We start from the raw sequence: 16,162 nt of genomic DNA, 5'->3' as shown, positions 1-16,162 counted from the left end.
TAGTCTCGATTAAGACCTTGGTAAGAATGCAACTTCTCTATGAGTTACTTCCAGTATCCAGGAGAAACAGAAATACTACTTTCTCAAGAAAGAATTTTCATGTCGATAATGCAATATAGGTTTATGGGGAAAAATGTGTTTCCAGTTTTTACACCAGTACAATAATCAGCCATTATTTAACCTAAAAAGGCTATGGGGGACCTAATGAGTCGCGACTTTAAGGAGACCCAACTCAAAACCTTCATTCAGATTGTGTGCCCATGGCAAACCAGTTATCTTAATAAACCCTTTCTCTCTTAACAAACCATGACTACAGTGTATATTCGTCAAAGCAACAGTTAGATATAGTGTAGAAACTCTATGGAACGACATAGTCCTTTCTGTTGGACAACCACTTCTTTATTGACACATGCAGAGTGACTTCTGAAGGATCGAACAGTATATAAGACCTTTACTGAGCTGTAGAATGTTCAGTTCAGTGCATTCCAAGCCATTGGGCTTTGGTGAATCACATTAGGAAACAATAGGCTTTCCGACTGTATAGTTCATAGCCTGAGGTTTTTTTTTTAAGGAGAGATGGTGCACAATTTTTATATTCCATGAACAAGAACCACCTTACAACAAAGTCTAAAGGCTCTTGTTTTACGAGATCCCTGTACTTTTCTACAGTACGTATCACCAGTATACAACACCCTAAGGATGTAAGGTTGACCTCAATTAGATGAGGCTCACTTTGTTGAAAAGTCTTTGAGATCTGACGGGGTTTCTTTGATTAGACTATACATATCTCTTGAAGAACAATGTCCCTCAGAGTTAGTGGACCTAGAGAGATTTCTAGGTAACCCATCAAGAGCTCAGCCAAAGCTCATTGGACAGCTGATGGCTCAGATGAGTGAACAAATTAACAATATATTCAAGGAATTCCAATACACAGAATTCTACTCCTCGTAACACACAGAAGACCATCTTTTGACTATGTTTAATATTTCCCTGTGTAGCAACCAAAAAAGAAGGTTCACGTCAGCAGTATTTGGAGTTTGAGAATATTTCTAACTGTGGCCCACAAGCGGGGTGGGGCCCAGTAAAAATCATAAATCAGTTCATGAGGTCAACACTTGTCCCATTAGCTTACAATTTTCACATTGACTCTGAACTTAGAACCACATTGTTGAACTAGTCAGGTTAACTTAGAGGCCACATATAGTAGAAAGTCATCCAACTTGACAGTGCAAGAAGAATAATTAATTGGGGGGAAACAACCAAAAAAATTCAATAACCGAGTCAAGTCTTACACTAAATGTACAAGCTGCTCCCGATAGCTTCAAATGCTCCAGAGAGTTTATTGATGTATAATTACTGAAGTTCTAGAATGGATCAATGTATTGTCAATGTTTGGGTTTTAAAATACTAGTAATCTTGGGGGGGGCGTAAATGTTCTTAGTTATGTTCTAAAAGAATTTAAATTACCTTTCTAGAACAGGACAATACCAATGTCTAAAGAGGTCCACCTTAAACCCCAATATATAACCATTATAAAAAGTAAAATCACTAGAAGAGGTTTCAAGCACCTTGATTAAAGATTGTTATGGAAAACCGTGGTCTCCCCATTTTCTTGTTCTTGATGTGCAACCAAAGAATGTTAAAATAAAAGATGGAATATTACGGTAATTAGTGTAACCAACCAGGCTCAGTAGATGGTTCTTCCCCATTTGTCTTCCTAATTTAGCCTTTTCTATTTGTGGCAGATAACATACAAAACTACAGCTGGGTTTGTGTGTACAGAGAGATCAAGCGGCTGAAGGAAGCACCAAATGTGTGGGTCAAGCCAAGGAAGGAGATATTTTTGGAATAACTTCCACTCCTTAAAGGGGTTAGCGATTATTTAATCTAAAAGTTATATAGAACAAGACAAATTTAACTTGCCTATGTTTCATTGCATCAAGGCATTCTACGTTTAGGTAATCAGGGTGGCTTAATTGAAAATTAAAACTGGAGTCATGGCGTTTTACCGAGGGACCTGTCCATGGACCAGACAGTACACAGATGGGAATAAACTGACAGCTCTCATATGTAACCGAGCAATCAAACCAAAAATACCCAGTACCATTAACATTTACATATAATTTGGGACTTTGATGTTCATGTAACGAACTTGGAAACTCTTTGACCCTTTTACTCTCACCCATGGCATTTCAAAAAGGTTGTCATATGATGTGGCTGGATTTGGGAACATAACCAAAGGAATTTGTGTTTTTTTTCTTTTTGATTTTTTAATAAAATGGATCGGAAGACACACATTTGACAATAAACCTAATCCCGCCATGAACGAGGCAGACCACGGCTGGATTTTGCACCCTTGCAGCCCTTTTCCTCCAAAACTAGCTCGCCGTACTGCATGTGGATACCGACTACAACAGTGTCTCGCCATCCATTTAAAATGGCATCTCTGACCAGAGCGTTACCTGGTGAAGAAGCTAGCTTAGAAAAGTGCATAGTTATACTCAGTACTGGTTTATGCTACAGCTTATATACACGTATATCTGAGAAGAGGTTAACCAGAGATGAAATCCCTTGACCTTAATGGTATCAAGACTGCATAAGGCAGCTTAAGGAGTAAGACAAGGAGAAATGCACGGGTAGACGTTAACTAAGCTGATTTGAAAACAAGCAACGTTCGGCTGGGTTACTTTGCCTTGTATTGGATTGCAAATACTCAAGTACAGCAGTGAGTACCACAAAATTCCATCCAGTTATCCACCGCCTGCTCCAGCGTCCCCCAAAAAACACCCATTGTTAACACTGCAGATGCTAAGGACCCTTGGCTGGACTTTGCAGGCAGGAGACCTTATAGTAGATCCGAAGCTCATCCGCGAGTTCTCTGCCGCTATCGTCAGCCCGCTGCATTTTGCAGCCAGTGCAGCTACCCCCTGCGGAAAAGAAGCGTGCAAAGCCAAGGAACCCTTGTGGAGACAGCCCCACCATCCTTCTTCTGGGCACCTCAGCTTCTTTTGGTCCTTGGCTTTTGCTTGTTGAAGCCAGAAGCAGGTTGAAACAGGAAATATTCCCTTTTTTAAATTTTATTGGAAACTCGAAAGCGTTCGTAAAACCCGCGTCCCTCACATTAGACTTTTCCTGTATACATTACTCAGTTTTTGTTTAGGGTCCAGAGACTGCTGCTCTGCTTGTCTGTACAGGTCTCTCAGCTCCTTAACTTCCTGCAGGACCTTTCGGGCTTGTCTCCAGTTAGAAGAGGCTTCTCCCAATAACCTCTCTGCCTCTTGAAGGACGTTTTCAGAGTCCACTTTGGAGGGTTCTTTTCCCCTTTTTTTCCCTTCCCCACAGTCCTTCACCTCTGTGAGGAGTTCCTGAGTTTTTTCAATCTTCTGCACAATAAGTTCCTGTATTTGGGACAGTTTTTCCTCCTGAGGTGCCTTTTCGGACGCTGACCGTTGGCCCGAGGAGTCAGAACGAGACAAGATCTCCTCCATGGAGGCACATTTATTTTTTTCAGAATATGACAGCTTTTTGGGGACCTGAGGTGTGTAGGTTGTGCCCTTCCCAAAGGAATCACGATGTACCCCAAATTTGTCCCAAACAACTTGTTCCCTCCCACGAAGGTTATCTGCCCTTCTATTATCTGGGCACTTAAAGTTCTCAGAATCTGACCGGTGCCGGTTGGAAGCCAACTGTGCCACAGACTTGTCCAAGTCCACCCTAAAGCTCTGTTCACAGTTTCCTTGTTCCTCTGGGGATGCATCTTCTTCCTGTATAAGGTCCAGAGTGAGCATTCCGTCGGACGTTGAGGTAGATGCCTACAAAAGGTGGAAGCACACATTAGGCATGTCAACACAGACTCATAACAATTTTAGCTGCAAAGACATTAAATACATGTTTTATACCTTTACATTTTTTTTCAGTCATGTCTATTATGATTAGATAGACACCCCCCCCCCCCCACTAAGCCACTTTCACAAAAGGAGGGAGAGCTCTGGATGGCCTGCACTGGGAAGCTCCCAGCTAGTTAATTCACCAAACATTCTGAGAATGGACGGGAAGCGTTTACACCGCATGTAGACCTCGTCTGTGTTCAGCAGATACAGGAGATCAAATAACAACTCGAACCTAATTTAGAAACATTTGCCTAAGACAGCATTTTACCTGAAGTGCCTTGTGAGTATGTAAAAACAGGGAATCCGATAGCAGATGAAAACAATTGCCAATTGCAACCGAACAAAATTATGGGGTCATAGAGCTTGTGTAAGATACTCACTACTGCCATAAGGTGACCTCTAGTTGGAGGGCGTCTGGAGTGCTGAATTTTTGCCCTATCCCGGGTTGGATGAGCAAGGTAGCTGTCTTCTTCGACCGTAACCTGTACGTGGCAGAAGGCAGAGATGCCATTAACCAGAGTGGTCCCACCTAACCAATTCCCTTTATAGTTAATTTTCCTGATAAGGGAGAAGACCAATAAATTATTCTAAAATGTTAAGTAGATAAAAAAAATGAATCCCCGTTTACCCCGTTTTTATTTTTAGAATTTTGTGGTGATGAGTTCAGCAGCATCTGGGTACTACTTGTGCGTTTCGCTGCTTAACCTGTATAGCGTTCATTGTTTACAATTATTTTTCAAGTCAGTCCGGGAAAACAAAAATATTTTATAAAAAATAGCAAACATTTAAAATAAATCTGAGTTCTTTATTATGATAAATTGGTGCCTGATGGGGTTAATATAAATCATTATACAGCCCAGACATGTTGTCATCTCTTTGCTAGAGTAGCCTTAATTAGAGCAGCCGTTGGCTAGATGCCCGACCACGGCCTCCGTGGAGGATGCTTACCTCGTCTAAGATACGATTCTTGGCTCGAGTGATTGCAGAGTTTAAGGTGTTGATCCAAGACTCCTTCTCCTCTGGGCTGACGGCGAGAAAAATCAGATTCGGAGCCTAAAGAAAGAACACAAAGATATTAGTCATTCTGTTCGGAATGATGGTCCTGGGCGAGGAGCAGAAGCGGGAACCAGAGAGATTGTCAAGAATGTATTTAGAAATGTCTAAATCGGCTCCTATTCAACCTGGCATGATACCTCTACCAGGTACTTGGCATAAGAGTTCCATGGCTTTATGACTTCCCCTTTAAATAAAGCTGTTTATTTTAAGTTCATCTTGTCTCTTTAAACTGAAGGAGGTCGCTTTGAAGGTTGTTGACATCTGGCTCCAGTAACTGTAACAGCTGGTAAAATAATGAAATACACTGACCCCAGTGTGCCCAAAGCCTCCGCTTCCCATCTGATAGCTAATTAAAGAAAAGATGTGATGTTGGCAGAGCTAAAATTTACTGAGATTGCAATATTGTTGTGGTTAGGAGGCCACTCCAACACCTTCCAGACGTAGAAGGACAATCATAGCTATTCAATGTGTCAACACTTGTGAACCCAAAAAACCCCAAACAGCCTATCATTAAGGCTGATCTGTCGCTATCACAGATTTTAGAATGAGTTAATTTATAAAAACTACATTCAGCGAGTGATTTATTTGTAACTAATTACTTTGGAGATTTGGAGTTAAAAGTGAACCCCGCAGAAGCAGAGATCGGTGACAGCTTTATTTATTCAATTTCCTGTCCTGAAGTTCTCACCCTTCTCCTCCCCAACCATACAAAGGCTGTCTGAACCAATCAGCAACTTCAAAATAGCTATAGCTGACCTAATCTTCCTAACACAAGGGGAAGCTTGAAAACAAAATGGATCCCTCACCCCCTAGATACTTACCGTGTTCCCCGGTTGCTTGGATCTCACCAGAGAGAACCTGCTGTGGTTCTTTTTGGACCGACTCCTCGACTTGCGCAATTCCTCGCACTTCTCGTAGTCACTGAGGTCAAAGACTTCTTGCCCGTTCTTATCATCCTTCCCCTAGAAGAGATAGTAAAGGAGATTGTTTGGTATTTTATTAATAATTGGCGCCTTATACACAGATGCAAAGTTTGACTAATGTTTGGTCTCCTCAAATGCCATTATCACTGCTAGGTCTTGATAAATATTTGAAGATTTACCAAAAAAATAAGTAATTTCACTTTCCACAAGCAACCCAGTAACATTAAATAACATAATTATTATAAAGTATTATTATTATTATATACATTTCCAGGTTTCTATTATTTTACAATGATTTCCATTGTTTTTTTTTATATCTAACCTTCTATGAGGTTTCTGCTTTCACGCCATCGGAATCCTCATTAACAAACCTGTGTGTGGTCCTGATGAAGGATAAATTCTCTATTCAACGGTGTGTGGCCTGGAAGGCAGTTATCATAAATCCCTACCTTGCCTCCGTGTAACTGCATAGTTTCCTTACAATACACCAGTGTCTAAAAACATGTTTACTCGCCTTGTTCTTGAGTGGAAATATAAAAAAATGCCGCACTTAAAGGGACAGTTACCCCATAACAAAAATATGAAGTTTGGACTAAAAATGCGATATATATATATATATATATATATATATATATATATATATATATATATATATATATATATATATATTGGTTGCATCAACATGCTTTATTTGTACTCATTTGCAGATTTTAACATACTTAAAAAAATATAATTAAGTGGAAGAAAGAGCTGTGCAAAGAGGTATCCTGTATATGGGGAAGCTGCATTTTCTGGACAGATGTCATGATTCTTGTGTTGGTGAAACATGGGGTGACTATCTATTTCGGGAAGTCCATGTGACTGTTGGGCTTTCATTGAGGTCTCACTTCTTCCTCATTTTTGAAACAGAAGATTTGAGCGAATGAACCTTTTCCCCATAAAAGGACAAAAACTATTTTACGAATAATGTACATTCTTTAGGGTAAATTATCTCATAACCACACAAGCAGTGCTCGTTCTAATTACTAAAATCTATAATGCTAATAACCGATATACATCACTAGTTGGCTTGCATATCAAAAGATGACAATATTGCAAGAGCTGCCATTATAAAAAGTCCAAAAAAATGCATTCTTCTGGCCAAAGGAATGGTAAATAGTTATAGAATAATGTATAGAGCAAATGTATAGATCAAGAGAAAGCCAATGTGGCTGTGGTCTCCTACCCAAACTGCGCATGCTTACTGTGTAGCATTTGCCCCAACTGTGTCTCTCTGAGCTATAGAAATGTTTTTGGAAAGTTTATAAGTTTTGAAGTTTTATCATCCCTCTGCAAGATCTTTGCTGCTAAAGTAGGACAAGCCTCTTGCCGCTGGAGTAGTTACAAAGGCCTCATCAGCATGCAAAGTATTTGGGGATCTCTCTACGGTCTGAAAATGAGAACAAAGCTCCTTCCCAGCCAGACACAATCAAAGCCTTCCCGTAAACGCCAATGACACGCTATCCCCGTGCTCTCCATACAGAACAGGTTCTTCATCATGGTGGGTGAGAGAGCCCAGTCAATGCTGCAGGGGACAGACCCCACCGATAAGGTGTCCACGTTCATTAATCCTGACACTTCCTGACCCTTACGAAAAAATTACTGCAGTTTTTCTGAAGTAATACTGCAGTTTTTTGGACATGAAAAAAACTGCAATACTGCACTTTTACTGCAGTATTACTGCACATTTACTGCACTTTTACTGCATTTGTACTTCACTGTACTGCAGTTGTACTGCAGTTATTTTTGTACGGAAGTACAAATGCAATAAAGCTGCAGTAAATTGAAGTACAACTGTAGGTTTGCAATATAAAAAAAAAGTGCAGTAAATGTGCAGTAATACTGCAGTAAAAGTGCAGTATTGCAGTTTTTTCATGTCCAAAAAACTGCAGTATTACTTCAGAAAAACTGCAGTCATTTTTTGTAAGGGGAGGTTCTAATACTATTCCTGTCTCTACCCCCTGTCCTAGTTTTGCTTTCATCTCCCCCTTCTTTGTATCTGATTAGCTTTGTAGTCCTGACTGGACCCCCCAAAGATGCAGAGACCCCTTATGCCGTTTTCGAGGGGGCTCCAAAACTCTTACAGTGTGATGCACTTGCCTGCTATCCGTTTGAAAGCCAAATATGTTGCTGGCTTCCAAAGGGTTAAAAAAAAAAAACCAGAACATGCTATTGGTCGGCCTTGCAAATGACCGAGCACCTCACCTCTACTGCAAGACCCCCTTACCCTGCGTAATTGCACTGCCCACAAGCCTTTAATGCATATGATAGCTGAGCGTTACCATATGATGGTCTTTTTTGCATTCAAATGTATAGTCTCTATACATTCTCTCTGCTTCATGCCCTTCACTCAGCTCCTTTCCCCGGCAGGAGATGTGTCCGGCCAAGCGCATCTTCTACCCAAGCCTATGCATGCGCGACTACTCACCTCCATCCAACGCCTGCTCAAGTGAGATTTAAATGGGGGGATGAGACAAACCCCCAATGTGCATGCCCATTTGGCGCCCCCATTCATTTCAAAAGGAACATAATGCTGGGCAGTGACTGGCAGTCTCCTTTTCCCCACAACTTGTTATAAAACCCATATTTGTGACCATAACAAGTGTACTGTAAATATTTTTGGGGGGCAGACTATAGTTGGGGTGCAACCTACATTCAGGCCAGTGCACTAAATCCGAACCTTGAACTTATCCTGTAAACACACCTGACGCTGAAACACAACGAAGCACAACATTAAGGCAAGCGTAATCCAGGAGCTAACGGGTTATGCTTAGAATTTAAGACCCAGGGACTTTCTAAAACAGGTTTTTCAAGAAAAAGCCATGCCACATGGATATTTTTGAAAACCAAATATTATTTAAATCCTTTATAATTAGAAAAGATTGTATCTGCAGGGCAGAGTTCTAAATTACAACCAATGAGAATGGAGAAATATAACCGAAGACCGTCCATTTTTCCTTGTGCCCACCATAATTACGCCCCAGCCTCCTGTATGCACAGACACCATAAACCCCTGTATACGCAGCTTATTCGTAACACGGCATACGTGTAAATACATTTCAGTATTAACATAGTCTGCGCTGCATTCTGAAACATGCCTTGTTTCCTGGAAACCGTATATAAAAAGCTCAAGATGCTGTCTTGGTTAACCCACAAGTGTCTGACACACCAGTCTATCTATTAAGGGGTTAAACCAGCAGCAGATGTTGATGAGGATATAGGAGCTCTGGATCTGACCCCAGGGAGCAGTCATACCCAAACAGTCTGCGACATCCAGACATTCCTTGGGGACTGCATTGAAACACAAAATGCCTCTGAATTAACCCTCTAACTGCCATACAGGCTTCACTTAACCCTTTAGACTACCCCGTGTCACCCACACCATATCAGAGGTGGTTATCAGGTAGCTCTCCAGCTACTGCAGAAATAAATCTCAAACGATCCGTTGCCGATTGCCCTCAGCCTGCTTTTTGCTTGCTAAGGACGATGATGAAAGTTTTGCTCTCGATTGGCCTCCTCTTAAAATTAATATTTGGAGCCGTCTGCGAAGTGTATACATTACACAGAGCTGTGTTTGTCCCTGATATTAACCAGAAACAATGTATACACGGTTTCTTTCGCCAAATATAAAACCAGAAATGATACAATGTATGAACAATGCTCTCCAGTTCCTTAACTGTTCTATGAATTATCTGTCTCTCAATATTTCATACCCCTAGGCCAGAGCTGTTATTTTTTGTTAATACAGTGGGCACCCTAACATTAGGAAGCCCAGCAATGATCTGCACAATGAAACTATGGCGTAGTTAGCTGCAGAGGATACAACTAATGAGGGTGAAACAGTACTTTGGAATATGATGGCGCTATATAAATCAATAAATAATAATAATTGCTGGGGGAGGACATCTTCTGTCTAGCTCTTGACTTCTAATTGGGTGTCTAGCTCTTGAAGGAATCATGGTCGCATCCTGGAGAAGAAACAGAATCTCCAAGAAGGGTTTCTTTCGGAACCTCAGTCAACTGGTGGATCTACGTTATTGGGACACCATCCCAAAACATATTTAATATTGGTGGATTCAAGAACGAACCACATGAAATCCTTACAGCACAAATGAATAGTACTGAGAGAGAGAGAGGTCTGTCTTCTGAGGCAACCAAGAAAGTGTTCTTGGCAGATTCCAGACCACAAACATCTGGTCGAGGGACAAAAAATTCATTTGATGAAACCAAGTGTGTGGTCAGTGTCTCATGCCAGACAGGAAGAGTTCAGACGGAAACAAGAAGCTAGAGCTTTGTCCCTTCAGAAATTGTGTGAACGACACGACACGTGGTGTTTAGAAATGAGGGAAGATAGTATGAAACTCAAACAACTCGCAAAACCTCTCAGGGAAGTGGGCACCGAATGCTGCATGTGCTGGTTAAGGTTCTGATACAAGAACCCCTTCTGTATATGATGAAGAGTCTTCAGATACGAACTGGGTGGAAAGATTTTCCCCTGGGGGCTTGTGTGTGAGAACAACTTATGCAACCTCAAACAAGCTATAAAAGCAAAACATCAGAGAGGACCCATGGAACTAGGCCAACTCTGAGATGCTTCCATGCACTCCTTCCTGCGTCAGCGTCAGCAAATGCTGTAAAGATTACCCAGGAACGTACAAAATTCCACATTCACTCATCAGCAGAATGGTAACACCTGAGCGGACGTGATATGACACAGAAGGAAGGATTTCCTTCCTATGCGTCCAATAAACAATTTATTGTCGCATATAGTATATCCAGGATGGATTTTCTACACAGACAACAGGAGATGGATAGAGGGGTCATGGTCACACCATGGCGATACGCTCCATGTTGGACAACTGGTGGCCAGATGTTCTTCTGGCATAACCTGGTGGACTTCTCCATGCCTCTTAATGTCAAGCAGAGACTTGTGGTGCAACCTGAGTTACCTTAGAGGTTGATATCAAGGGAACTAGGTTTCTGTCCCCAGTAACCTCCACCTTCAGGCCATGAAATAGTTAACCTTGACCCTTACGTACATTAAATAAACATATTTAACCCTTTGGGGAAAGAAAATGATCCATGGTTTGCCTATAAGGTTTTTTTTTTTCCTGTTTCCAGGCAGAGAATTAACATCCCCTCGGTAACTAGGTCATTTGGAAAAAAAAGCACCGGGCCGACATCTGAGTGCCCACGACTATCTATAGCAATGTGTGCGGGCAGCTTAAAAACACTGACTGTTGTTCTGCAACTCCCAAAACCCTTAGCCAATAATCAAACAGAAGCAAACTTTATGCGGATAGGCAATAACATCTAGGCTACAACTTCCATAAGCCCCAGCTCGCTCTTGGTGGCGAGGAACAATAAAATAAGTATCATTTTGGAAATCATCGAATATGTTTTTATACAATTCATATTACACTCAGCCAGCCAACCCCTGGCTAGTCAGCAACTGTAAAGACTACGCTGCTCTCTGAGAACAACTCCCATCAGCCTTCCTGAAATGCTAGTGATACTACCCCTTTAATAGCATGAGATATTAACAAATTTGTTGTTTCTGTTTACAGATGCAGGGAAATAGAGGGTATCTAGCGCCTGTCTTTCTTTTTTAATTAGTAGCTTGTGAGCTGGAGAAGAAAAGGAGCTGTTTTCGCAGCTGTTTTTACACATATTCCCAGGGCTCAGAGGGAACGTGCATCTTTGCCGTGGGACCCCCGGGCTTCCCTTTGAATAAGGACTCTGATTTCCAATAATCCTCTTAGAATCCCACTCGCTCTGATTCACCCACCCACGTGTTCCCCCAAGCGCCATACCCATGCTGTTTGAAAAGCTACCAAGAAACAGGAACGTAGCACCTTTCCGCTCCTTGAACCCACCATCAGGAGCACACTTCCAACCATTCCATGACAAAAGGCCAATGAAACCATTAATAAGTGCATTAAACTCGGCTCCCGTACTGTAACTTATACTAATAATCAGGACATTTTGTTGCCTTTCAAGTCTTCAAAATGCCAAATTTAGTCTTTTTTTAAAGGTTTACAGAAGAAGATAAATAGCTCCATACCGGCCAACTGCCCAGAATGCCCACAAATGGGTTTCTACTTCCTGACCTTACGTGGTCCTTGATCAGATGTAAAAGGTAAGAAGCTCATAAATCATTAGTGTTTAAAACAAACAAAGACATGTGGTGACCATTTTTACAGCCTCCTTTGGTCCATCTATTTAAGGGTGAGAAAAGTCAGGTCTCAAATCAGGACAGTTGGGAGCTATGTAGTGTTTTGCCTTGAAGGAATGGAGAGCTTGTCTGTGGTTTTCTATTCTATCAGATTTTGTACTATAACATATGGACATGAGACCTCCTCCTCCACGCCGATTCTCTGGGATATCCTCGAAAAAGGGGTAAAAATTGCCATCCTGTGAAGGCATTTGGCCCTTCATCTAAGCTTTTCTGGAAGAGGGAAACCCAATGAATAAATAATAATTATTATTATTATTTATAAATAATTTTTTATACATTTGGAGACAAAACACTATCGAGGAAACATACTCCATTTGACTTACATCAATAGCCGTCGATGCCTGAATATGCGTGCCCTCAACCTAACACATAAGGGGTTAAAAGCCTGAAATAATTGTTGATTTCTAGAAAAAAAATAGAAACAGACAATTCCCAGAAAACCGATCCACTGGGATTTTTTTTTTTCTGGAAGGAAACACACAGGGGACCTTCTCAAATTTCCAGTAGCTGCATCACTAAGTAACCCTATAGACTAGATCCACGTCTGGAGACCATCGAAAAAGGTATCTAATCTGTGAAAAGGGGGTTGTGACATAACATATCAATATTTCATGTCAGAAAAAAAACAACTTAAATGGTTCCTTAAACTAAAGATTCTAAACCCCTAATGTTAAGGGTATTTTTATCCACAATAATGTATATCGCCTCTATCTTTTTTTCATGCCTGGAGCTGGAATTGTCTGAAATCCAGGCCTAAAATGAGTAATGTATGCATTCCGGGGGCGGCCATCTTCATTTTTGAGGAAACAACAGACTGTAATCCAGTATTGGAAGTGACATCTTGTAGATCACCAACATTATCATGGTTGACCTTGAGGGACTTGTGTTTCTTTTTCCAAGCTTGGTTACCATGTATTATCAGAGAACCTACCTCACGTGAGGTCTTTCAGAAAGCCAAGATGGCTGCCTTGGTGGCAATTCTGATACGGGTCTTGAAATTGGCCGTGCTTTTCTAGTAGGCTACAAAGACAACTACATGACAACCACAGGCTACAAAGACAACCACAAGACATGTACAGGCTACAGAGATGCTGCAGGAGCAATTGGGCAGCTCCCTATTTTGCCGTGATACCAGTTTATATAACAGCTTGATATAAATATATATATATATATAGATAGATATATATTTGTTACCGATGTTATCCGCAGGTCTGCGGGAGTGAATGGGTTAACATTACTCTTTAAAATAGAACAATCAATTTTCTTCTAGAAACCACAGAAGCTCGCAAAGTAATTTGATCTCCTGCAGGGATCGCTTAACGGCAGAGGTTATCTGAATCCCCCCTCTAGGACAGGAAAGTACCAGTTATCAATCTGTACCTGGAACACCTATATTCACGCAGACCACCCATAGAGATCTCCTAAACAACATCACCAAGGACACAGATTCCACCCCCCCCATATCACACACGCAATATTGACCAATACAGATGTTTCACGTGGGTTCCGATGGTAAATAAGTACCACCAGCTCCTCCTGGTTTGCCCATTCTCTTATTCACCCCAAAGCCAACACTCTCCACAAAGTCTAATGCTTGTATCAAATAGTTCTGGATTTCTTACGGGTTTTGCCCCCACCACATTTGCTGGAAATCTACTCTGATATCTACTACTCTTTCCACAAGTCAGATCAGTGTTTTCTTCTTGAGCACATACCCTCTAACTCATCTGGGTGCTAGACCCCACCACGGCTATTCTAAGATTGCATGTTTACAATCAATTTCTATTATAGAATCCTGCTTGTACTTTGACGGGATTCCATTCTAGAATTCAGATTTACTTTTAATGTATAGATTAATAGAAATCATGGTTATTTGGGCTGAGGTCTCCAAGGTTGGTTGGAAGATCTGCTGTTCTATGATATGCTACAAAAAATGGAAAATAGCTGAATGAACAGTATTTGATCATTTCTGAGCTGTCCATAGCATAGTTTTTACAGATATTAGGAATAGTTAAACCATAAGGAAAGTTAGGTCACTGTCATAACAGCAGTGGTAGGTCCTTCAGTAGCGCTTTCAATGGTGGACACCATTTCTCAAGTCTTAATGTCACGTGATGTGTTTACAAACATGATACCTTAGGGCAGATTAATGACAAAGGGTTCTGCCCGTGGGAAAACCCTCTAAAAGCACAGGTTTCACGGCATAGGAAATTCCAAAAATACCCGCCAGTCCACGATACCTCTTTCTCTGAGATGTAGAGTTGGTCTCCTTTCACCATTACATATCGGTTCTTCCAGATCTCCCTGAAGATGCCTTTTCCGCAGTACTTCCGAATCCAGCCCACTTTTTCTGGCTGACTGGGAGGCTGGCTCCCATCTGACGGGCCCTGAGCATCAAAAAAAAAAAGGGTCTTAAAAAGAATATTGCCTAATCCATAGGGGCCCCCACCCCATTAACTATGTATGAGTAGCGAAGGGATATCATGGGGGACACCAGTTACCCAGACCATATCCGCAGGGGCCATCAGCTGATTCATTTCTACATAAGGAGGGCCAGGCACGGCTCGTGTAGGGATTTACAGCATTATACCGGCATATGTATGTAGCGAAACGTATACCTACAATTACCCTCAACACTGCAACCTATTTGAGAGAGGCATGTTAGGTTCCTAGTATGCATTTATTTATAAAGCGCCATCATATTCCGCAGCGCTGTACAATTGGTAAACGGGTCATAACAAGTAGGGCATCACATAACAATTGGTACTTAGAGAAACAAAAGATTAGGAGGGTAATATGTAGCGGCTGTGTATATCTTTGGCCCTCAGTCATGCAGGGAAATCCAAAATAAATTACTAGAGAAGAAAATACATATATATATATATATATATATATATATATATATATATATATATATATATAATAAAGCAGAGAAAATGTTTATTTCATACCAATTAATATATATATATATATATATATATAAAATTTTTGCATTTGTATATTTATAAACATTGTACATTGTATGAAATAATAGATAAATAAATATAAATATATTGGGTAGAGGCAGCAGCACACGATACAGCGCAGAAAAATTTGTATATTTATAAACATTGCACATTGTATCAAATAATAGCTGTATATATAGATATATGTATAGGGTAGAGGCAGCAGCACACGATACAGTGCAGAATAATTTGTATATTTATAAACATTGCACATTGTATCAAATAATAGCTATATATATAGATATATGTATAGGGTAGAGGCAGCAGCACACGATACAGTGCAGAATAATTTGTATATTTATAAACATTGTACATTGTATCAAATAATAGCTGTATATATAGATATATGTATAGGGTAGAGGCAGCAGCACACGATACAGCGCAGAATAATTTGTATATTTATAATCATTGTACATTGTATCAAATAATAGCTATATATATATAGATATATGTATAGATATATGTATAGGGTAGAGGCAGCAGCACACGATACAGTGCAGAATAATTTGTATATTCCATATCTGGGGAGATCAGAGGGGTTTGCATTGCAGTTACATTGTATCCAGCAGCCTCTTTTTTTAAATGGGGAGGCAATTGGGGTAATCGGCCTCTTACCCTCTTAGCGGAGAGAGTCTTCTTCATCCTGCAGGAATCCGGGGTGCGGAGGCCACGGTGCGGTATCCAGGGGGATAGCGATGTGTTGCCGGCTGAGAGTGCTGAGCCCCGTGTCCCCCTTTTCGCCCCCTTTGCCGCAGGCTCCGGCGCTGTATATTGTTCCAGTTTGCAGCTCAGACAGATCTGGTTTCCCGAGGTCCAGCCAAGCCTCTTTAACACTCGCAGACAGACATGTCCACACGCTCGCTCGCTCACAGCACAGCTATGCACTGCCCCCTCTCCGGCTGGGTCCTCTCTCCCGGTTCAGTAGCTCCATCTATAGTGAGTCACTGTGATGTAAGAGCAGAATACATTTTAACATGTGAGCATGTGAGGGTTACTCCTTTGTTTCTGCCT

The 16,162-nt window shown here is 41.0% G+C and overlaps 1 protein-coding gene across 1 annotated transcript; it reads right to left on the bottom strand.

Moving 5' to 3' along the window:
• Positions 1 to 2,244: 2,244 nt before the first annotated feature.
• Positions 2,245 to 16,076, bottom strand: PLEKHO1 (pleckstrin homology domain containing O1). The gene is made up of 6 exons (XM_053475491.1): positions 15,767 to 16,076; positions 14,387 to 14,533; positions 5,768 to 5,908; positions 4,839 to 4,943; positions 4,271 to 4,372; positions 2,245 to 3,812 (listed from the first exon to the last, which is right to left on the bottom strand). Exons 1-6 carry the CDS (start codon positions 15,791 to 15,793, stop codon positions 3,117 to 3,119), a joined length of 1,218 nt encoding a protein of 405 aa, XP_053331466.1. The 5' UTR covers positions 15,794 to 16,076; the 3' UTR covers positions 2,245 to 3,116.
• Positions 16,077 to 16,162: the final 86 nt, after the last annotated feature.

The sequence above is a fragment of the Spea bombifrons genome, chromosome 9 (assembly GCF_027358695.1).
Source record: "Spea bombifrons isolate aSpeBom1 chromosome 9, aSpeBom1.2.pri, whole genome shotgun sequence".
Lineage (NCBI taxonomy): Eukaryota > Metazoa > Chordata > Amphibia > Anura > Pelobatidae > Spea > Spea bombifrons.
The sequence above is the reverse complement of the archived record's forward strand: the minus strand, read 5'-3'. Positions and strand labels throughout refer to the sequence as shown.